General features: G+C 45.3%; 2 protein-coding genes across 9 annotated transcripts in view; one reads left to right on the forward strand and one right to left on the reverse strand.

The window, feature by feature from the left end:
• Window positions 1–22,770, reverse strand: part of LOC310847139 (immunoglobulin kappa light chain-like) — a 450,671-nt gene that overhangs the window by 365,918 nt on the left and 61,983 nt on the right. The gene's annotated exons all lie outside the window — the stretch shown is intronic.
• Window positions 1–22,770, forward strand: part of LOC310847024 (tyrosine-protein phosphatase non-receptor type substrate 1-like) — a 111,191-nt gene that overhangs the window by 79,915 nt on the left and 8,506 nt on the right. For 7 of the 8 annotated variants that reach the window (XM_083744405.1, XM_083744410.1, XM_083744407.1 and 4 more), the window contains exons 3-9: window positions 9,950–10,288; window positions 11,779–12,093; window positions 15,963–16,307; window positions 18,365–18,463; window positions 19,781–19,822; window positions 20,826–20,847; window positions 21,216–21,255. In XM_083744405.1, coding sequence (XP_083600531.1) covers window positions 9,950–10,288; window positions 11,779–12,093; window positions 15,963–16,307; window positions 18,365–18,463; window positions 19,781–19,822; window positions 20,826–20,847; window positions 21,216–21,255 — 1,202 coding nt within the window. The remainder of the gene's footprint in view (window positions 1–9,949; window positions 10,289–11,778; window positions 12,094–15,962; window positions 16,308–18,364; window positions 18,464–19,780; window positions 19,823–20,825; window positions 20,848–21,215; window positions 21,256–22,770) is intronic. The other variant, XM_083744406.1, reaches the window with a different exon arrangement.

Below are 22,770 nucleotides of genomic sequence, written 5' to 3' on the forward strand. Positions count from 1 at the left end.
TAGCAAGTTCCTTTACTTAGCAGAGTGCCTTCCCCTTTACACAGCAGAAAACTAGTTGCAAACTTGTGTGAGTTTAAGACAATACGCAATTCCATCTGGCTTGTCCGGATTGAAATGTGTCCTAATATTTTCCTGGTAAGACCCCTTGAATCCCTCCTAAAAGAATAAAGACACCACAGTCTTATTCATAAGCAAGAAAAGGAAAGCTTTCTCACGATCAGGCAGAGCACAGTGTGATCCCTGAAGGCAGGCTTAAGGCTTAAAGTTAGAAATGTATAAAAACAGGTTTACCCCATAAGGGAGATGGCCTGGGGGACTGCTTGGCTGGCAGCCAGCAGTTCATTCCAGGAAGTTCGCAGGATGAAAGGAAGATGGAAAAGAAGGAGAGTGGCAACACACCTTGGCCTTTTACCTGGTCTGGAAAGGTCACGCCCACCCACTAGTCACATGCAAGAGAAGGATGCTCACATGCAAGAGGAGGAACAGGAAGTTTCAACTGGCTGGGCCAAACATTCCCTTGCATGTCCACTCTAGGAAAACAAGGAATGTTGTACTTGACTGCTCTTGGTGGATTACATCCCACACATCTAGAGGGCTGCAGGCTCCTCCCCAGCCCTCGCAGTCTGTGTTCCCTTTTCCTGCTCTGTGTTATTGGCTGCTGCTGGGCCAGAGAAGAAGGCAGGAGGAGAATGAAGAAGAAGAAGAAGAGTTTGGATTTGATATCCCGCCTTTCACTCCCTTTAAGGAGTCTCAAAGCGGCTAACATTCTCCTTTCCCTTCCTCCCCCACAACAAACACTCTGTGAGGTGAGTGGTGCTGAGAGACTTCAGAGAAGTGTGACTGGCCCAAGGTCACCCAGCAGCTGCATGTGGAGGAGCGGAGATGCGAACCCGGTTCACCAGATTACGAGACTACCACTTTTAACCACTACACCACACTGGCTCTCTAATGCACATTGAGGGGGATGTATCATCAAGTATTTGGGTAACTAGGCATTCCCAGGAGAAGAGGTGAAACTGGATGCATCAGGGCTTTCTGTTTTTGATGGCAAACTGAGCTCGACGTCACAGCTACTTCTGTCCCAAGGCACTGGAATGTAAATTGCAAGATAACCTTCAAAAACGTAGAACCACTAAGAGGATTTTTTTGTTCCTCTGGTGCTTAGGGAATTTGTTCCTCAAGTTTGCACTGTGAAAGATACACACACGCACATACACAAACAAACACGGGTTGGCTGAGATTTGTTTTTGTTTGCATTTCAGTGAGAAATTGCCCAGTCTGCGCTTCTCAAACCGAGACATGAACTAAAACATAACTATGCTTTGGAATTCGCTCTTCTCTGAATTTTGCATTGCAGCTTTCTGGCCAGTGTGTATGAAAATGCATACACGTAGGGAGAAATGAGCATTAAAATGCATTTGTTAGTGAAAATTTCGCACAAATTCACTCTATTAGGAGAAATCCCATGCAATCACCGCTGGACAAAACCGCATACGAAATTATGTTCATTAGGCCACACTAAAATGCGGGTGAATTTTCATAATGGTTGTACTTCATTGCAGATTGTACCTGGAGCGACGAGAAACAGATGGCAACCAAAACGGACAGATTTGCCAATCCCAACCCAGAGCGAGAGAGTTCAGTGGTTCATAACAAGAGGGAAGCAAGCTCTAGAGAACTTATTATATTCTTAGAAAATATGCTTTAATGCAGTGGGGGCCAACTTTTTTAGGCCAGTGGGCTCACTGGGGGTTCTTTAATGGAGGCACCCACCCATGTGGGCACCCACCCATCTCTGGCCACTTCTCTTCTCCCCAGATTATCTCCTCCAGGAGAGACAGAAAGAGAGAAGGTGTATTTAATTGTTTTTAATAGTTATCCCTCCCCCAATGTTTTTAGCCGTTCTTATTTGTACCTGTAAGCTGCCTTGATTCCATCAGGGAAAGGGGCAGGGTATAAAGAAATGTTGTTGTTTAGTCATGTCCGCCTCTTCGTGACCCCCTGGACCAGAGCACGCCAGGCACTCCTGTTTTCCACTGCCTCCCACAGTTTGGTCAAACTCATGTTCATAGCTTCAATAACACTGTCCAACCATCTCATCCTCTGCCGTCCCCTTCTCCATTCTTTCCCAACATCAGGGTCTTTTCCAGGGAGTCTTCTCTTCTCATGAGGTGGCCAAAGTCTTGGAGCCTCAGCTTCAGGATCTGTCCTTCCGGTAAGCACTCAGGGCTGATTTCCTTCAGAATGGAGAGGTTTGATCTTCTTGCAGTCCATGGGACTCTCAAGAGTCTCCACCAGCACCATAATTCAAAAGCATCAATTCTTCAGTGATCAGCCTTCTTTATGGTCCAACAACTTCACACTTAAACCACTTCAATTTCCCCAGGGATCTGGATTTAAGTCCAGTAGAATTCACCTGAGCCTTGAAAAGTGCTTTGAACTGAAAGAGGAACTGGGAAGAAGTGACGCTCTTCCAACTTCCTCCTTCAGCTCTATGGTCATCGCCTTCACCCCCTCATGGCTGGCCCAGTGTGTGTGTGTGTGTGTGTGTGTGTGTGTGTGTAAGTGTAATCTTCACAGGTACCGGGGAAGACTTCCAGGATGCTCACGAGTGTATCACATTGATTTAATGGAACAAAGGATACATTTCATGATGTGTATATACAATCACCCTTTTGAAAAACACATTTAACTCTCTCTAGCTCCCCCGAAGATGTGAGCAACTCAACTGCTCTGTGGCATTCTGGTCCATTTAGCCATTTTGGAACTGTCCCTTAATGACGAGACGTAGGCATGTGAAATCTCCTGGAGGCGATCGATGGACGCGCCACTCACTCCTAATTAACGAATATCCCATCATTTCCCCAGATGAGTCAATTTCCTCTGGCATTTTGTAGATAACCTGCATTCCTCTTCCTGCACTAGCAATATTTGCATAAACTATCCCTTTGCAGCCTCAGTTGATCCCAGGATTTCAGCAGGATTGGTGCTGGCGGTGCATGCGGAGAGAACAGATCAAATGTTACTCCTTTTAAAGCCCTATTGATTTCAGTGAGGAAGATTTAAGCAGTGCTAAACCTCCCACTTCCAGATCCAAGCTTAAAATATTTGACTTCAGCTAGGTTGTGTGTCCTGAAATCCACTGAGTTGTTTCTAAGTTTTCTTTATTTGTTAAATTTGTTCCCTGCCCCACATCTGTAGATCTCAGGGCTGTTCACAACCTAAAATTATCAAGTAAAAAAAACACAAAAATACATAATAAAAGTAAGAACAAGAATAAACCAAACCTAGGGCAAGATATCCCAAACGACAAGAAAAAATTATTTATGTATGCGACAACAGCGGCCAGAATTCTATTAGCACAAAGATGGGAAAGTGTTGAAATACCAATGAAAGAACAATGGCAAGAAAAGTTGATGGAATACACTAAAATGGCAAAGTTACCTGAGGGACTCAAAGATGAAGATAATAATGACTTTTAAAAAGATTAGGAACCTTTTGCGACATACATTCAGAAACAATGCATTGAAATGAACTCACTTGCAGGATTTGAGTAATATGCTTGCAATGGATAAATGTAAATAGAAAATATAAATATGAAGTAAAAATGTTAAGACCAAATAAATGATACAACTCTAATTTTAGCCTGTGCGCCTATGAGCCCTCGATCTCAGCGTTCGTAGAATTGGAAGGGGCCACGATGGGTCGCCTAGTCCGACCGCCAACTGAGCTATCGCTTCCCTTGTAGAACTCATCAGGCAGGAGGGTGGGATGGGAACCAGAATTAGTCAGCTCTGCCTGTCACTGGGTCCAGCGCCACCTACTGTTGGCCTCCCAGTGTTTCACCCAATGGGTAAAACCCTCTGCTATCCAGGCCTTTCCTGAATATTCGCTTTACGGCTGTAGGTAGTGACCTGCTGTCTCTTCTCCTACCTGTTTGCTGAAATAGCTACAGGGTTTTTCAGCTGTGTTATTAGCTACGGTTATGCCTCTTATAAAGATTTTTTTTTTAACCCTCTATGTAGAATTGATTTGGAAGTGGAAAGTGTAGTAGCAGTCTCTCTGCAGCTTCTCTTGTTTCCATTTACACCCTGCTTATTAGCAGAGTTGGCCCAAGAAATTCCATGTTTTTCTTGGCTGTGAAAACTGCTTGCAAAAAAAGAAAAAAAAATCCCTTAGTTCTGTTTCTTATCTTTATGGATTTGGCCAGTTTCTGAGCTTGTGGTAATATTAGGGAGACAGCTGTGAACTATTTTTATAGATTTTTTTTGTCTAGCTCACAAGCAATTAGCTTAATATAAAGGGATGTAAAAGCAATTATGCTTTCAGTGTATACAAAACTGGAGAGCTCGCATCCCGCTAGCCTAACATTTCTCCCCCCCCCCACAACAAAAAATGTCATCAAATTGGATTGTAGATATGTGTAAGCAGAAGGGAACCAGATTTCTTTTTGTGGGGCGGGTTCCCAAATTCTGAAGTTTCAGCTTCAACTTTATTTAGGCGACAGCCTAGAAGGGTATAGATGTGCATTCAGGACCAAGCCAGCAAAATATCACATTTCTAGGCATCTGCATCAATTTTCTAGGCAACTGTCTCTTCTTTTTCTTCCAGCCCCTGCCTTCCCTCCCAGAAAGGTGATGATATCTGGCACATTAGCTAAACTGGCATGACTCCTTTTTGTTTTTTATTTTAAAAATGAGTTTCAAAAAAAGCCACTTAATAGAGAAAAATGAACATCCATTATGCAGTGAGGAAACAGGAAGCTTGAGGTGTTAGACAGTAAAATTGTACACTTACCTGCAATTAAGGTGTGCAATTTTTTTTTGTACCAAACAATATGCCCAGAATAACTTGTATCAGCAGTGCATAAATCATTTGTGTTCTCCTGTATCTGAGTATGTGTTAAAACATTGCCAACCTGGTGCCCTCCATATGTTTTTGGCCAACATCTGGAGAGCACCTGGTTCGTGAAGTCTGCCTGGGGGGGGCCACAGATGAGCATTTTAAAAAGACAACATCCAAAAATGTATCGTTGCGAGGAGTAATTTGTGTGTGTTTCTATCATATTTGGTGTAAAGTGAGCAAAAAAATACTGGTGATAAGCGTGGGGGAATGAAGGGAAATATGTAACAGGCATCAGCGGCCTTCAAGAAGTACCCAGGCTGCAACAAAATTAGGCTGTTACTTGAGTTTGTGCTGCGTTTTTGACAGGTGAAACTTGAATTCGTATTATGTCACTTAAGGAAAAGTAAAACTTCCATTCAAATGCCTGGCCAATTTCTGTAGGTTCTTTTATCCTACTGCTTGAGTGAGTTCAGCCGTCTGAGAAAGACTTTTACATTTCAAGGTTGGGAGGGGGGGAAATCTGACAGATTTTTTAAAGAGGGTACTGTGAATCAATTTTACGATCCATTTAAATGCCACTTCTGCAAGGAGCCTGAGGGAGCTGCCTTGCTGACACTTAGGAAAGTATCAGCAACGGGAACCCAAACTCTGGAAATGGCTTTCCTTCTGCGTTCGCCAGATTTAGATTAGCATTTGCACCATGAGCAATAGTAATATCTATGACCTTTTAAGCTGTAGGAGGGGTATTGTTTTCATTTGTTATTTGGCATATATTTTGTGTTGTATTGTAAACCGCCCTGCGATTTTCAGATGAAGGGCGGTTTAACTAGACCCGGCCTCAGCCGTTTGTGTGCTTTACTCACAACATATTACAGTACAGTGGTACCTTGGTTTAAGAACAGCTTAGTTTATGAACAACTTGGATTAAGAACGCTGCAAACCCGGAAGTAGGTGTTTCGGTTTGTGAACTTTGCCTTGGAATGAGAACATGTTTCGCTTCCTGTTGAGTGTGTTCCATTTGTAAATTGAATCCCCCGCTGCTATGGGAAAGCATGCCTTGATTTAAGAACGTTTTGGTTTAAGAACGGACTTCCAGAATGGATTAAGTTCGTAAACGAAGGTACCACTGTATTGCAATATAGCAGATCTTAATTTTGCACAGTTTAAAGTGATTGGACACATGAAAACAGACTCCTTTTTGGAAATAAAGCATTGGCAAGGCCCATAAGTTTAATTAAAAGTTTACTTGCATAACTTTCTTCAAAACAAAAACATACATCCAGATAATTCCATAAGGCATCTTGTGCTGTCCAGCACAGGCTCAGCATCTTAGAAAATATGAAATACTTGAAACAGAGCTATAAGCGGAGGTCTGTCTCTGCCCACAACCTGCATCCTGCCTGAGGCTGTTTGCCTGGAGAGCTTCATCCTCACTCCCACAGAGTCTGAGAACAAAGACTCAAAGGCAACTCCTTTCAAAATGGAGATTTGCAACCAAATGCCTTTGTGGCCTGACCTAAGGTTAAACACTCAAGTGTTAACTAGCAGAGAGCAACAACAGTTAATCCTCAACTCAGTCCCTCAACTCAGAGTCCCTTAGAATACTGCAGTGCAATTTCCCCAGAGATGGACCTTTTCCAGCAATAAACATTTAGCTATTTTTCATTTCAGCGTCAATTAAATAATTATACTTAACATGCAGTTGATGTGGGGCCAGCCTTGAAGATGGCCCAGAAGCTTCACTTCCTTCCAAACGCACCTGCTGGTGCTCTGATTGCACCTTGTTGGTGCCGTGGATAGGAGTCTCACTTTGGCTGTGAGAGGTCCTGGGCTCAATTTCCACCCAAGCCCATCTTTGTGGGGAAAGAGAGGTACATTTGCTCAGTAGGAGACCATGTGTGGTGCCAGCAAAGAGCCCCTACACTTTGAATTAGGATCAAGTTGTACAGCAGGAGATGGGGAAAAATACCTGCATGAGGCACTACTAATCAGAAATCAGCTATTGTGAAGTGGATGGCCACAAAAGTCTGACTCAGTAAAATGCAACTCCTGTTGTTCATGTTCCTGTATCTGTTGGAAGTCTTGGCATGTGACTCAGTTTGTATCAGGTGTGGTTTGCATGGGGAGAAAGTAGAAAGAACACTCCAAACTTCCTAGGCTGTATTTCTGTTCTAACTTGGGCTGACCTTCCTTCTGATGTCAGATTGATACCTCTAAGGGTTGCTGACTTCCTTACCTGTTCCTCCCTTCTTCTAGGTCCCACCTTGGGAATCTGTCTCTCTCCTGCAGAGATGAAAGAGCAAAAGCGGCTCTTTGCATCTCCAACTTAGCTACAAATAGGATTTCTTTACCCTCTAAGCATGTGTTGGGAGTCACTTTTGAGTTGCCATGGCAAAAAAAAAAAAGTGTGATTCCCAGATTTAATTAATAACCACAATGTATTTCTTCTATTTCATACTTAAAGTCTCAGTGAGATTGTGTTAGGGCTAAAGAGTGCTCAACAGCAAGAATTCAGTATACAGCCAGCTTCGAAGCTGTGTGCTCGCTCTGCAAACTTCATTCACCAATATCCGTGTTAGAACATAACATAAGAACACAAGAATTGAGTTCTGCTAGGTTAGACTGTAAGGGACACGGGTGGCGCTGTGGGTTAAACCACAGAGCCTAGGGCTTGCCGATCAGAAGGTCGGCGGTTGGAATCCCCGCAACGGGGTGCGCTCCCGTTGCTTGGTCCCTGCTCCTGCCCACCTAGAAGTTCGAAAGCACATCAAAGTGCAAGTAGATAAATAGGTGCCACTCCGGCGGGAATGTAAATGGCGTTTCCGTGCACTGCTCTGGTTTGCCAGAAGCGGCTTAGTCATGCCGGCCACATGACCTGGAAGCTGTACACCGGCTCCCTCGGCCAATAAAGCAAGATGAGCGCCGCAACCAAAGAGTCGGCCACAATTGGACCTAATGGTCAGGGGTCCCTTTACCTTAGATTAGACCGTAGGGGGGCGCATCTATTTCAACACCCGATTCTTGCTCCAGCCAACCGCACGCTGATATGGGAAGCCTGCAAGCCGGACCAGAGGGCAACAGCACTTTCCCCCAATAACTGGTATTCAGAGGCATCTCCCCTCCAACAATGGGGCTAGAACACACCCATCCATCCAACCACATCGGTGGTATTGACCTGTTCTTTTACTTGTCAGTCTTGTGCTCCACAATCACCTCCTGTCTCCACTGATGGGTGGAGAACCTGCATGGTCTCTATCAGGGCCGGCTCAGAATGTTTTGCCCCTCCAGGCAAAACTGGAAATGTCCCCCTGCTCCCCAGTCAGCTTGTGCAGTGGAGCAGCCCCTCCTAGCTGACTGGGGGCTGTTTCCCTGAGGCCACTGCTTCCCCTCACCTCATGGGCAGGCAGGCCCAGGTCTCAATCTTCCTACATGCTATGGAATGGAACACACAATAAATGGGCAACTGGCCCTTGAGATGCGCTTTTATGGAAAGCTGCCCTGAGTGAAAAAGGGAAGCAGTACTGCATTATTATTATTATTATTATTATTATTATTATTATTATTTAGTATTTATTCAATTTATATACCACTCTTATCTGAAAATCCCAGGATGGTGTACAATTTCTTTCTTTCTTTCTTTCTTTCTTTCTTTCTTTCTTTCTTTCTTTCGTTCTTAAATATTTTCTGGATTTACAAAAGTGTGTGCAATGTCTCTCTCTCGTATTTTTTCCCCCATGTAACATTTTTACAAATCAGTTTCATTTGTTGAGACATTAGGAAGAAAAGGGGGAAAGAGGGAGGGGGAGATGGGTGGGGGTGGGGTCGGGTGGCGATGTTTCTATTTTATTTACTATATGTAGCGTTGCTTGTGCAGGTTCTTTGCTGTTCGCTTGTGTTCCTTTGGTGGTGAGAGAGGTTGGGGTTGGCCTAGGGTGCGGTTGTTCATTTGTAGTTGGCTGTGGTGGTCTTTGTTTTCATGTGTGAGGGGTGTCTGTGTGTGTGTGTGTGTGTGTGTGTGTGTGTGTTTTGGATCAGGTTAGCCATATTGATTTGTATGCGGATTCTTGCCGTTGTCTTGTTGGGCTATGTGATAAAGGGGAGCCATACTGGGGTGAAGGTGTCTTCTATTTGTCCCCATGTCAGTTTTAGTTTATTGTTTAATTTTTTTAGTAAGGCTGTTTCCCATACTATTTGGTACCATTGGTCCATGCTTACTCCTGACAGGTCTCTCCGGTGTCTGGCTATGATGCTTCTGGCTGCTGAAAGTAGGTGGGTTATGATTTCTTTGTGGTGTAAGTGGGCATTATTGTCTTGGAAGATGTTTAGTAAGGCCAATTCTGGGGTGGTTTCTAATGCTTGCTTGGTTATTTTACTTATTTCTCATATGGTTGTTGTCCAGAATGGCTGGATTTTGGTGCACTCCCACCACATGTGGAGGTATGTGCCTATGGAGTGCACCCTCTCCAGCATTTTGGTGAGGTTCCTGGGCGTATTAGCACTAGTTTTCTTGGTGTTAGGTACCACGTGTAGGTGAGTTTCAGAGTGAGTTCTTTTCTTTTCGTTGATATGGATTTAAAGGGGAGTTTAGACCACATTTTGTTCCATTGAGTGGGATTAATCTCATAGCCTATGGCATCCTCCCATTGTTTTTTGATTGCGTCTAGGGAGTTCGTGGGATCTTGTAGTAGTATTTTGTATATTGCAGGATGGTGTACAATGTTAACAATTTAATTTGCATAGCATAACAACAACAACAACAACCAATAACTGAAAAAAATCATAATGACAGTCCTCCACTTTTAAAGGGCCATGGATTGTTTAATGGCCAAAGACCAGTAAAGAGGGATGTTTTCATCTGGCACCTAAACACAGAGTATGGTGATGAGAATGCCAAGGTTGCAGGTTCGATCCCCGTAAGGGACAGCTGCATATTCCTGCAATGCAGGAGATTGGACTGAATGATCCTCTGGGTCCCTTCCAACTCTATGATTCTGTGAATCTATGACATGCAATGATGGCACCAGGCAAGCCTCTCTGGGGAAAGCATTCCACAGATGGGGAGCCACCACCGGAAAGGCCCATAACAATTTATTTTTTGCTGCAGGTGCCAAAGGCCAAGATGTGGAAGTTCTGCAGCCCCCAGGACCCCTGTCTGTGTCAGCAGGAGAGACCCTCACTCTGACGTGTACAGTAAAAGGAACTGGTCCACCGGGAGGCGTGAAATGGCACAAGGGGTCGGACAGAAAGCAGCCCATTTATAGTGAAAGAGGACCACCTCCCCCACGTGTGACCAGGGTTGTTCCTGGATCACAGACAGACTTCAGCATCCGCATCAGCAACATTCGACCTGAGGATGCTGGGACCTATTACTGTGTCAAGTACAGGGCAGCAGCCCAAGAAACAGAATTTAAATCGGGAGTGGGCACTGAGGTTTCTGTGATTGGTAAGTATCCCTCAATTTCTTTTTGTTTCCTAGGAGGGTAATCTGCCCCCCTCACCCCAGAAGCTCCACGTTATATAAAAATGCAAAGGCATCTAATGAGGCTCGGACCCTTTTTTTAAAAACTGAAAAATAGCCTTGTGGGTCGCATGTTTGAGTAGTGGAGCAGTGGAAGGAGAAAGGATGCATAATTCTTTCAGTGCTGGGCAATATCCTGCTCAAAATCTCTTTTCTCCCTCCTCGTACAGGGTCCCAAAGCTGCTTTTCATGCTTTGAAAACCTAGATGTCATTATAAGCATTTATCTGTAATGTGTACTTAACCCCTTTGGCAACTCAGCTACGTGGAGAGCCTCTTGTGAGGGGGATGGGAATATTTGATCTGCCAGGGAATGGGACAACTCAGTTAATCACCTGGGAATTTCCTAGCTATCCAGGACTCATTCTTAAGCCCTTGGACTGGGCTGCAGAAATGGAATTTATTCTATCTACTTATTTCATCTGGAGTGGAGAGTTTGTGGCACAGGAGACATCGAGGCAGGGGAGTACGAAGTGGGGGGCAGAGGGGGTGATCCACCCCGGGTGCCACTCGGGGGGTGACAAGATGGCCCTTGCCTCCCCCCAGCTGTAGAGCAGCCAGGGGCACACGCAGTCCATATGGGCGCCGCTCACGTGGCATCTGTACGGGCTGCCGCTCTCGCGTGCCATCCATACGGGCTGCCTCTCGCATGGCGACCGTACATGCCCGCAGCCCATACGGAGTGAGCACGCATGAGCGGCAGCCCGTACAGACACCGTGCGTGAGCAGCAGCCTGTACAGTCACTGCCCGTGCGTCACTCGGCAGTTTGCCCCGCCCCTTGGTGTCCCATCCTGAGTGCCGGAGAGGGTTCGTCTGCCACTGCATTGAGGCAGCACCTGGAGGCATCAGTGAATCAACCAATGCCTCCTATGGCGCCATGAAAGGTCGCAATAAGTATTCTCTCAAAAGGCTGCAATAAGACCTTTGGCTCTTCCCGCTTGGCTCCTGTTTGCACTGCCTCGGCCACTCCTTCATTCAATACACCCCTTTACAAAGAGCCACAGTGCACTGGATGCCAGGGGTATGGACCAAGGGAATAGGTGGACCTGACTCTGTCCCAGCCTGGTCTGATTTCCTAGTCGGTCAATTAATCATCTGAGCAGTTGAGGGAAGAGGTAGAGGTGCAAAGAGCTTCTCACTGGGATCAAGCACAGTGGTGGCTGGTGAAGGGGCCTTTTTCACCATTGGTGGAAGAGGAATGTCCACACCATTTTGCACTATTCTCTATAGATGTGGCAGGCATTGTGTTCTGCCACACACAAACCCCAAGGCAGCCATCTGGCCACTGGCACCCATGGCACTCGCTTAAAATTCCAAATGTGCCCACTGGCCCGGAAAATGATTTTCCTTGGAATTGGTGATGGGTCCTATCCTGCAAAGGTCACCAGGTGATGTGTCGGTTCTTCCTCCCGCAGCCACGCCATCCCAGCCATCCATCAAGGGTCCCGCGAGCAGAGTGTTATCTGGGACCTCGGCAACTTTCAACTGCTCATCGGATGGATTCTCTCCCCGAGCCATCAAAGTCACCTGGTTGAAAGACAACACCAGGATCGTGTCCCCAGAGCCCACCATTCTGCCAGAAGGAGACAGCATCTCCTACCAAGTGCTGAGCACCGCGCAGGTGCCACTCACACGAGACGATGTGAAGTCCCAGCTCATCTGCCAGATTGAACACGAGACCTTGCGGAGTCCCCTGCGGGAGTTTTTCAAACTTGGAGAGATCCTACGAGGTACAGAGACTGGTGGGGGTCTGGCAGATCATTGCATTTGATGGGGTGGCTGAGGTATCATGGTGTTTCTCACCTGCTTTCTGAGCAGAGAGCTTCACTGCTGGTTCCTGAGAGGGAGGGGGTAGGGAACAAGCAGAGCTTTTCCCCCAGCCAGAAATCACTGGAACTCTGTTCTGGCACTGTTGCCGGAATGGTGGGTGCCATGGCCATTATAAAAGAACAAGGCATCGCGACGACAGCCACACGGATGTTGCTAACCCAGAGATGGAATGAAAACAAGGTCCCTACTAGAGAAGAATGTCAAACTAAACTGCTGGGTTATGCTGAAATGGCAAAACTGGCCGGAAAGCTCAGGAACCAAGAAGACCAAAACTTCAACAAAGAATGGGAAAAAATTATAATTTATCTTGTAAGCAGATGAAAACATTAGCAGAATTGCAATAACACTTGTAATGTAGCAAGTACTATGGAGATAATGGAGTAATATAACATATTTTTCGCTCCATAAGACACACTTTTTTCCTCCTAAAAAGTAAAGGGAGGTGTCTGTGTGTCTTATGGAGCGAATGTGTGGTTGATCGCTGGCTCCCTTTCTGGCTCCGCCCCCTTGCCCAGGCCTCCATTGTTGAATGTTCTGCAGACGGAGGCTGTTTGTTTCCCCAGCGACATGTGACTGGCTGATTAGGTTATCTGTCTGGAAACTGTAGAAACGACTCCCTTTCCTTTCCTTTTTTTTAAAAAAAAAGATATTTATTAAGATTTTACAGAAAAGATACATAGATAATAGAAAATAAAACAGACATACAACAAAAAAATACATCAAAAGAGAAAAAAAGAAAACTGACCATAGACGCATAAGAAAAAAAAAACAACCCAATTTTTAACTTCATAGTTCTATAACCCTCTTTCTTGACTTCCTCACATCTCCCTTTTTTGTGTTCCCTTTTACACAATCGAGTTCAGCAAATCCTTACCCTCTTTCAGATCTCATTTATAATTATATGTTTCAGCCTATTATGTCTCCAATTTTTCTTCTCTTTTCAAATCAATTTTCAACTATTCTTAATAGCTTAGCCCCTTGTGCCATTTTATATACATTTGACATAATATTACTCTGGTCTTTTCCCCCTTTTCTTTTTAATCATTTTTGCATATTCCTTTTAACTATGTCACTAGTGCCATATTATCTTTAAATCCAACATCATTTTAACATTCAAACATTTTACAATGCTTCTGCAAATAATCTTTAAACTTCTTCCAGTCCTCTTCCACCGACTCTTCTCCCAAGTCTCGGATTCTGCCAGTCATTTCTGCCAACTCCATATAGTCTACCACTTGCATCTGCCATTCTTCCAGGGTGGGCAAATCTTGCGACTTCCAGTGTTTTGCAATGAGTATTCTTGCTGTTGTTGTTGCGTACATAAAAAATGTTCTGTCTTTCTTTGGCACCAATTGGCCGACAATGCCCAGGAGAAAGGCCTCTGGTTTCTTAAGGAAGGTATATTTAAATACCTTTTTCAGTTCATTATAGATCATTTCCCAGAAAGCCTTAATCTTTGGGCACATCCACCAAAGGTGAAAGAATGTTCCCTCAGTTTCTTTACATTTCCAACATTTATTATCAGGCAAATGATAGATTTTTGCAAGCTTGACCGGGGTCATGTACCACCTATAAATCATTTTCATAATATTCTCTCTTAAGGCATTATATGCCGTAAATTTCATACCGGTGGTCCACAACTGTTCCCAGTCAGCAGACTCCATTTCCTTTCCTAAAGAAGCTGCAGAACTGTGAGTTGAACCCCATAAAAACAGGGTTTACCCCTTTGCAAAGTAAGCTCAACAACTTTGAGCTGATCCTCAAAAAAACAAGGCTTTTCCCCTTTGCAAAAGAAGCTGCACAACTGTGAGCTGATCCCAAAAAAAACAGGGCTTCCCCCTTTTCCTCCTCTAAAAACTAGGTGTGCCTTATAGTCAGGTGCATCTTACGGAGCATAAAATACAGTAAAACGTGGATTCTTGAATAATATGCAGTTGAAAAGGTTAACAATAGGACCCACGGAGGGAAAGGTGGGAAGTCCAGAGATTTGGAGGAATCTACAAATGTGAATACGTATGGTTGTAATTTTTAGACTTGTAAAATCAAGTAAAAATTATTTCAATATATATATAAAAAAGAACAAGGCAGGTGCTCATGCAGGTGGAGCCAATCCTGCACTCCTGCTGCCACATAGCATCTCTCCCGTGCGCCATGCTTTCTCCCTCTCCAGAACCGGCCGCAGTGCGCAGTGTTCAGAAGGCAGATCAGCAATGCTTTCCCCTGCTTCATTGCTATGAAGTGCAAGGATGGGGAAGGGGCTGCAGATCTGGGGTGCCAGGGAGAAGAAATTGGAAGAGGGATTTAACGTTCTGGGGTCTTTGGGGAGAAAGGGCAGGAGATCAGTTGAACGAATAAATTAATCTCCACTATGCATTACCATGCTTCCAAAGGCTGATCCAACAAGGGTGTTTAAGAGTCTACGAAGACTTTGAGCAAGATTTGAAAAGGGGGCAGCATGAAGCTTCTCATCTGCGGCTTGATTTGCTTTCCTTGGTAGAGTTGAGAATAGTATATCCAGGTGTAACTTGGAGGATTTTAGTACGTATGAATGTGTTCGCCTGGCTTACCAAGGGCTTGGAGTTGATTGGCCAGGAGACTTGGAGACCCCCGGTGGACTTTCTTGCCAAAGGGATTTCTCCATGACTTCAGCATGCAGAGATGAGCCTTTTCTCTAAAGGAGAGGTGGCAACTTTGAGCCAAGCTATACATTAGACACAGGCAGCTGCTGTTCCCTTTGCTGGAGAAGCTCCATTGCAGGGGGACAAATGGGAAGGGGCAGGTGACCCTTCTGCCTCCACCATACTGCTTCTTTGCTCTCAATAGCTCCATGAAAATAATTTCCACTGGTACATAAGTAGCATTAACTTTGGTCCTTAGGTACATTAATTTAAAGGGGGGGGAAGCATTTCCTGCTACTAAGATGGAAGCCAAGACACAGCTACACACCAGTTCTGAAGGAGATCAGATGTGTGTTTGATGCTTGTCCAGTCTCCACAGTCCACACGCCCACCAGCGTCCAACCAAGAACAATTGATAATGAAATCTGAGAGGAGCCCTGTACTTGGAGTAGACCCATGGATAAAAGGGACCGAAGTTTTCCCATGTCCATTAATTTCAGTGGGTCTACTCTAACGTTGGATACAACCCAATGGGATCAAAGGACAAAATTTTGAGCTGATGGGGTTAAGAGGTTGCTTTTGAGGAATAGCTGTCCCTTCCCCCTTATATTGCAAATCAAAACCACACCGGCCATAAGAGGAGCCTGGCTGCTGGATCAGACCAAAGACCCACCTCATCCAGAATTCTCTTTCCTTAGGGGGCCAACCCAGTATCCCAATGGGAAGCCCACAAGCTGGGCATGAGGACAACAGCCCTCTCCCCACTTGAGATTCCCAGCGGCTGGTTATTCAGAGGCCTACTTCCTCCAAGAGGGATGGGAGAACAAAGCCATTGTGACTTGTCACCATTGGTGGCCTTATGCTGCCTGAATTTGTCTAATTCCCTTTCAAAGCCATCCAAGTTGGTGACCATCAGTTCCCCTTGCAGATATGAATTCCATAGTTTACGAGCTGTGTGGAGAAGGACCTTCTTTTATGTCTCCTGAATCTTCCAATATTCTGCTTCACTGGATGTCCCCAAGTTCTGATGTTATGAGATGATATCCAGCTCTACCAGGAATGCAATTCTAGCCCACACTGGAGTCTGGCAACCACTTCCCCACCAGGGTATTGAGGTCCTCATTCTGATTTCTTTGCCTTTGTCCACACAGTTGCACCCAGAGTGAAGCTGGAAGCCAACCCAGCCAACCCCGTCCCGCTGAACGAATCGGTGACCTTCAGCTGCAGCGCAGAAGGGTTTTACCCAGAAGACACAACCTTGGCCTTGACTCTGAACAGTAGCTTGAGTGAAACAGGAACGGCTGAGCCCATGGCCCAGAATGGGGATGGGACATTCACCCTCAGGAGCTCCCTGAAGCTGAATGCCACGGAAGAAAGGAACCAGTCTGCATTTACTTGCCTGGTTACGCAAAACTCTCAGCCTGTAGCGACTGAGACGTCAGTGCTGAACATCAGGGTGCCGACTGAAGGAAGTGAAAGCATCAGTATGGAGCCAGGTAGGTGTTCACCTGTCCTCTGCCCCTCGATCCATGTTGACTTAAATTTCTCATTTTTGTCTGTCTCTCTGTGTGTAGACCTTCTTGCCTTCAGGTCTCTTCACACCCTAATGGGCCGCAGCTATAGCTCACAGGAAGAGCATATAGACTCTGCATGCAATAGATCCAAGTTTCAATTGGACAGTCACTGCCAGTGAATGTGGACCAGATGTGAGGAACCTTTGGCCCGCCACCTGTTACTGAACTACAGCTTCCATCTGCCCCAGCAAGCATCACCAAAATGGCCAGGGATGGTGGGAGTTGTAGTTCAGAAACATCTAGGGAGCCAAAGGTTCCCCACACCTGGGATAGAGCAAGGGTTTAAAAAGTGAGATTGGGGTTAGTGTGGGGTTTTGGTGCTGCCTGTTTGTTTGTTTGTTTGTTTGTTTGTTTGGTGTTCTGCCTGTTTTGGAGGGGAAGCCTGAGCATCGCCAGCAATTTTTTGTGGGAGAAATGTGTGTGTTTTTGGTGGCCCTAAGCCCAAAAGGTTAGGAGGACTCTTGATGTAGAATGTCCAGGCCTGGAGGGACCAGTGAAACGATTCCATCTAAGGCTGCTTCATATACTGCTATGCAGACATCCTCTCCTGTCCCCCAGGGAGGAACCCTTGCTAAACCCCACCAAATGCCTGCTAAAAACTTTTCCTTTTGTATCAGCAAGGCTTTCCAGACTCATAATTCAGTTACGTGCGCTTGTTTTCAATATTTGCTTGTTTTCTCTGGGCGTTGTTGCTAAGTGCTTTATATTAATAAATAATATAATAAATTTTTATTTATACCCCACCCTTCCCGGTTCAGAAAAGCAGGCTCAGGGCAGCTAACAACAAATTTAAAACACTTAATTGATGCAACAAAAAACAGCTTAAAATACAGTATAAAACGTGAATAACAATAAATTCAGAATTCAAAAATCAATTTAGGGGGGAAATCCACCCAATAAGCATTAGATGATCACCATTGCTAGTTGGCCAGCGAGGAGACCAGGGGAGAATTAGCTGTGGGATCCCAAAAGAGGAAGGGGAGGGAGGGAGGGAGGGAGGGAGGGAGGGAGGGAGGGAAGGAAGGAAGGAAGGAAGGAAGGAAGGAAGGAAGGAAGGGGAATAAAAGATCAGGCCTACGCAAATCTGGAGTGGAGTCCCTAAGATGGGTTGGTTGGCGCCTTGTACACCTCCTTCCAGCGGCCAAGCTGGTGCTGAGTGTCTTGGACCCCGCCAATGAGGCTGAGGGGGGGTCTTGTCACCTGGGCAGCCCAGGACCTCTATGTTAGTTTCTGTTTTGCCACTGTGCAGCTGCTTGGAGTCACAGGACTCTGTTTACATTCCAGAGACCTTCCATAGTGTTGGAAGTCTCACGGGAGACGGATGTGACGTACTGGTTTTCCTGTTCCTTTGTTCAGTTGCTCTCTGCTTTCACAGAGAGAGGATGTATTTTTCTTTGCTGTCTGCGTAGTAAGAAAACAAAACCCTTTAGCCATGTAGCCCAAACCTCTCGTCTCTTCCCTGTGCTGGAAACTCTGCTGAATGGGGGATGTGCCTGGAGCCTTATCAGAGGCTCAGGTCGTTAATTATCGTCGGAGGCGATTCCGGAGGAGGATGAGCTTTATCAGCTCGGTCGAACGGAGATCCTGACACTCCATACACGCTGCCCAGGCTTGCGCCCCAGAGAGGTCACTTTGGTGCTGCTATGACACGGTCTGACTTCAGTCCCAGAGGCAAACTCTATTGTCTCTCAAGACAGACAGGTGCCAACAAAAAAACCCCTAAAGTTGTTGTTATTATACAGTTTGTAATTCCCCCGATAAAGGGATTGGTCCATCTAGCCTAGTATTGTCCACACTGGCTGGCAGCAGTGGCTCTCCTGGGTTTCCAGCATGAGTCTCTTGCAGCCCTGCCTGGAGATGCTAGCGGGGATTGAACCCAGTACCTTCTGCATGCAAAGCAGATGCTTTAAACCACTGAGCTACGGAGATGGGGAAGCAGGACGCCAGTTGCCAGCTAAATCAATGCAATCTCTTTGCAGATGAGAAGAAAATCTACATCATCAGCGCTGTGGTTTGTGCCCTCCTGGTGGTATTGGTGGTGACCATCATCTACTTCATCCATGCAAGGCATAACAAGGGTAAAAAGGATATTTGTTGCATGTGTGTCATAGAATTGGAGTCCAACCCCCCTATAATAATAATAATAATAATTTATTATTTGTACCCCGCCCATCTGGCTGGGTTTCCCCAGCCACTCTGGGCGGCTTCCAACAGAGATGAAAAATACACTAATAAATACCCTGCAATGCCATTGGGTCAATTGGGTCCAGTTCAGATCACCCACAGGGGGTACATAGAGGCACACAAACTGGATGAACTGGTGGCTCTGCATGGGGTCCCTACCCCCAATGCCATGGCTGTGGGACCCATAGCAGCAGGTGTGGGGAGGAGCCCCTGGTGGTTGGAACAGATTAAATCCATACAATTTAAGTTCGCACAATTTAAGTGCTTCCAGAACGTCATGGCACTTGCCATCCTTGGCATCTTGTGATCCCATCAGCAGTCAGCTCAAGTTCATTCCACTGAGTGGCCAAACTAGACTTTGGGGTCTCTCTGACTCGATGCATAATCTGATAAGAATTTGCTGGGTCGTATGTCGCCCGTACAAATAAATACGGGCTTTTCTTTTGAAAGTGTCAACAAGGAAAGTTTTGGGAGAAAGTGAGAATCTGGCAGTTCTAATTATTGAGTCTTTAACTGGTGGTAAAGAGGAGGGAGAGACTTGTGAAGGTGCTATTCCTGATGCTGTGGGAGCAGGCTGCCTCATGGTTGGGTTAACTGGCACCCTGGCATCTGCTGAAGATCATGTTATGATCACCTGGCTTTGTTTGATACAGATGTACTGAGGAAGCTGGTGGTTGAAAGGGACTGAGAGTCAGAAAATATTTGGGGACTGTTGGGACAAAGGAATGGTCGACGTAAGAAGAAGCAAGAACCTGTAGAGGAGAGGGCTCTGGGCTATGAGCCAGGAGGGGAGAGGGCTCTTGTGGCCGGGTCACAGTTTCCCACCATGAGAACAGGATCCTGGACTAGGATCCATCGGCCTGATCCAGCAGGCCATTCTTATGTTCAGGCAGCTAGTTCGGCCAAAAGGACAACCTAGTCCGCCATCTGGTTCTCACAGCGGCCAACCATAGACCTACAAGCAGGACCCCTGGGTGTTATCTCCCCACTTGTGATTCCCACCCAGTGGTCTTCAGAGTCATACTGTCTCTAACACTAGGCAAAGTTGATAGCCACCAAGCCTTACCCTCCATGAATTAGCAAGGTCCTCTTTTGAAGCCACCCAGGTTGGTGGTGATCGTCTTGGCAGAGTCAGTTTCATAGTTTGACTAAGTGCCATGTCTGATGTGATGGAGCATCTCCTTTTATCTCTCCTGGATCTTCCAACACAGCTTCAGCAGATGGTCTTCTGAGCCCTTCTCAGCAAGGGAAAGGTATAACTACTTGTGCCTGTCTCAGTTTTCTCCTGCTGGGCAATAATTCCTTTTATGGTGGAAGGTGGGAGAGATTTTAATTTAGCAAACTGTGTGTGAAAGAGTTATGCCCAATATCACGGTCTCCAATAGTGCAGATAGGTTCTAAAGCACCAGCAATATTTGCACACACACACACCCAGGAGTAGTGATCCAACCCAGCCCACCACCTCCTCAGCCTCCTTCCCTCTCCATCACTATGTTGTGGTGCTCAGAGACTGGTTTCCACCTCCACGACCAGCATGGAGAGACTTCAAGCTTCCTGAATCGACTTGGTTGTTCCCTCCCACCTCCTCTGAGAGCTGCAGGAACAAAGCCAGGCCCACAGAGGTTCTCAGAGGACTGGAGTAGATATTTGAACTATTTGAAAAGCAATTGTAATAAACAGATTACGCTAGTAGGACTGCAAGAAGTTTTGTAAGGGGGACTATGTGAAATTTTGCAAGGAAGATTGTGAAGAGAATTATTAGTTAAGGATTATTAAAAGTAATAAGGAAATGAATGAAATGTAGATTAAGGGATCAAGATTGAAAAATCTTCAGATGTGGTTGATGGAACTCCAAAACATTGCGTAAGATAAGAAAATATGTTACGTGATCTTTGGGAATGATATGTAAAAATCAATAAAAATATAACAACAACAACAACAAAGCCAGGTCCAAAATATAAAATGGGGCAAACTTGATTATCTGCTCATGAGCTACGAAATTGAGAAGAACTGCATTAAAAAAGCACAAAATTACCTTCTCAGTTATGAGACACAGCAGAACAGGGAGTCTTAACTCAGGCAGGGGGAGGTTGTTTTGTTGTCGCTGTTGTGAAATGATTGGGAAAAGCCCATGAATACACACAAACACACAATTGGCAGGGTCTGCATCTATAGTGGAACAGGCATTGCTTGGAACCCAGGTAAAAATATATTTTCCATCTTACGTGGGATTTTTCTTCTTCTTCTTTTCTCTAGATAAAGAGCCCACATCTGTGAGGTAAGTCTGGGCTTCTGCTTTGAACAGGAAACTAACAAGCTAGTGTAACGGTTAGAATTTGGGTGGCTGGCTGGTTGTGTCTACCAACTCCATTTAGCAAAACCTTCCTCTGGCTTTTTTGCAAACTCACATCAAGATTCCTCTCCTCTGCTGAGCAAACTGAGAGGTGGGGAAAGAATTCCCATTGGGAAGGAAATTGCAGGAGAATTTTCAGCAGTGCACATTCCCCTTGCAGGTCCAAGAGGACTCAGTAGAGGACTTAAGAAGCAGGAAGTGGCGCCATTTATTTTATTGAAGAAACAACTGTGTTAGGCTTGCCTTTTACTCTCTGGTGATTTGTTTGACTTTCTTTGTCCATTTTTCTTTAGGCTGCACGAATCTGAGAAGGCTTCTGGGGGAGCAAATCAGGTAAGTTCTTCTAAATTTCTTCAGATGTTGAGCAGAGGCAGTGCTGGTGTTTGAAGCCAAGTGCTCATGAAATTAGCCATTAATCCACCTGTACCCTGTAGTTTCCTGAGAAATGTCTCTGTTTGACGCACTTTCCTTCCAATGAACTTCCATCTGATTAAAAGCCAAAGCCGTGGTGAAGCTGAGGTGTGTCCATTTGAGATAGCCATTGCACATGAGCGGGTTAGAGCACATGCATAGATGGCAGCTTCATCTGGAGTTTGGTGCAGGGAGACAAGACAGGTAATTATAGATTCATAAAACTGTAGTCCAACCATCTAGTCCAATGCCCTGCAAAGCAGGAATCTCAACTAAAGTATTCAGGGCAGATAGCTATCCAGCCTCTGCTTAAAAACCTCCAGTGAAGGACAGTTCTTAATGTCAGAAAGTTCTTCCTGGGGTTTAATCTCCTTTCTTAAATCCATTGGTTTGGGGCCAGAGCAGGAGAAAACAAGCTTGCTTCCTCTTCTATTATGTCAGGAGTGCTCTGATGGTGTTTCCTGCTTGGCAGGGGGTTGGACTCGATGGCCCTTGTGGTAGAGAAGAAGAGTTTGGATTTGATATCCCGCTTTATCACTACCCGAAGGAGTCTCAAAGCGGCTCACATTCTCCTTTCCCTTCCTCCCCCACAACAAACACTCTGTGAGGTGAGTGGGGCTGAGAGACTTCAGAGAAGTGTGACTGGCCCAAGGTCACCCAGCAGCTGCATGTGGAGGAGCGGAGATGCGAACCCGGTTCACCAGATTACGAGACTACCGCTTTTAACCACTACACCACACTGGCTCTCTTCCAACTCTATGATTCTATGATTCTATGATTCCCTGTGACAGCCCTTGAGATATTTGATGATGGCTATCGTATCTTCCCTCAGGCTCTTCTTTTCCAGGCTAAACATCCCTCAACGGTTCCTCATAAGGCTTGGTTTCCAGACCATTGATTGATCGTCTAGATCACCCTTTGGGCAGATCTGTCAATTTCAGATATTAAATTCAGTTTAAGAGCATAAGAGAGAGAGAGAGAGAGAGAGAGAGAGAGAGAGAGAGAGAGAAAGAAAGAAAGAAAGAAAGAAAGAAAGAAAGAAAGAAAGAAAGAAAGAAAGAAAGAAAGAAAGAAAGAAAGAAAAGCATCTGCTGGATCAGTGGCCGACCAGATGCCTGCAGGAAAACACATTTCCTCATCAGTGAATCCCTCACTAAAATTCATCAACTCTTTAGTGCTCATTTATTCTAATTTATCCTAATTCGCACTTTATCCTAATATAAGAGCACATAATAATATAGTGCATGATAATGACATCCACTGTATCCTAATCTGCCCATTTTCTCATGGCATTTTGCTGACATACACACTTTCGCAAAGCAGTCTTCACTGGTGATAGACATTTCTATACACCCTTTCCCCCAAATATCTTTATGCAGGGGTGGTTTTTTTTGGTTGGAGGAATGCATCGCAAAATTTGAAGAAAAGTGTGACTTT

This window comes from Podarcis gaigeae (assembly GCF_964106915.1).
Source record: "Podarcis gaigeae genome assembly, chromosome: 6".
Taxonomy (NCBI): Eukaryota; Metazoa; Chordata; class Lepidosauria; order Squamata; family Lacertidae; genus Podarcis; species Podarcis gaigeae.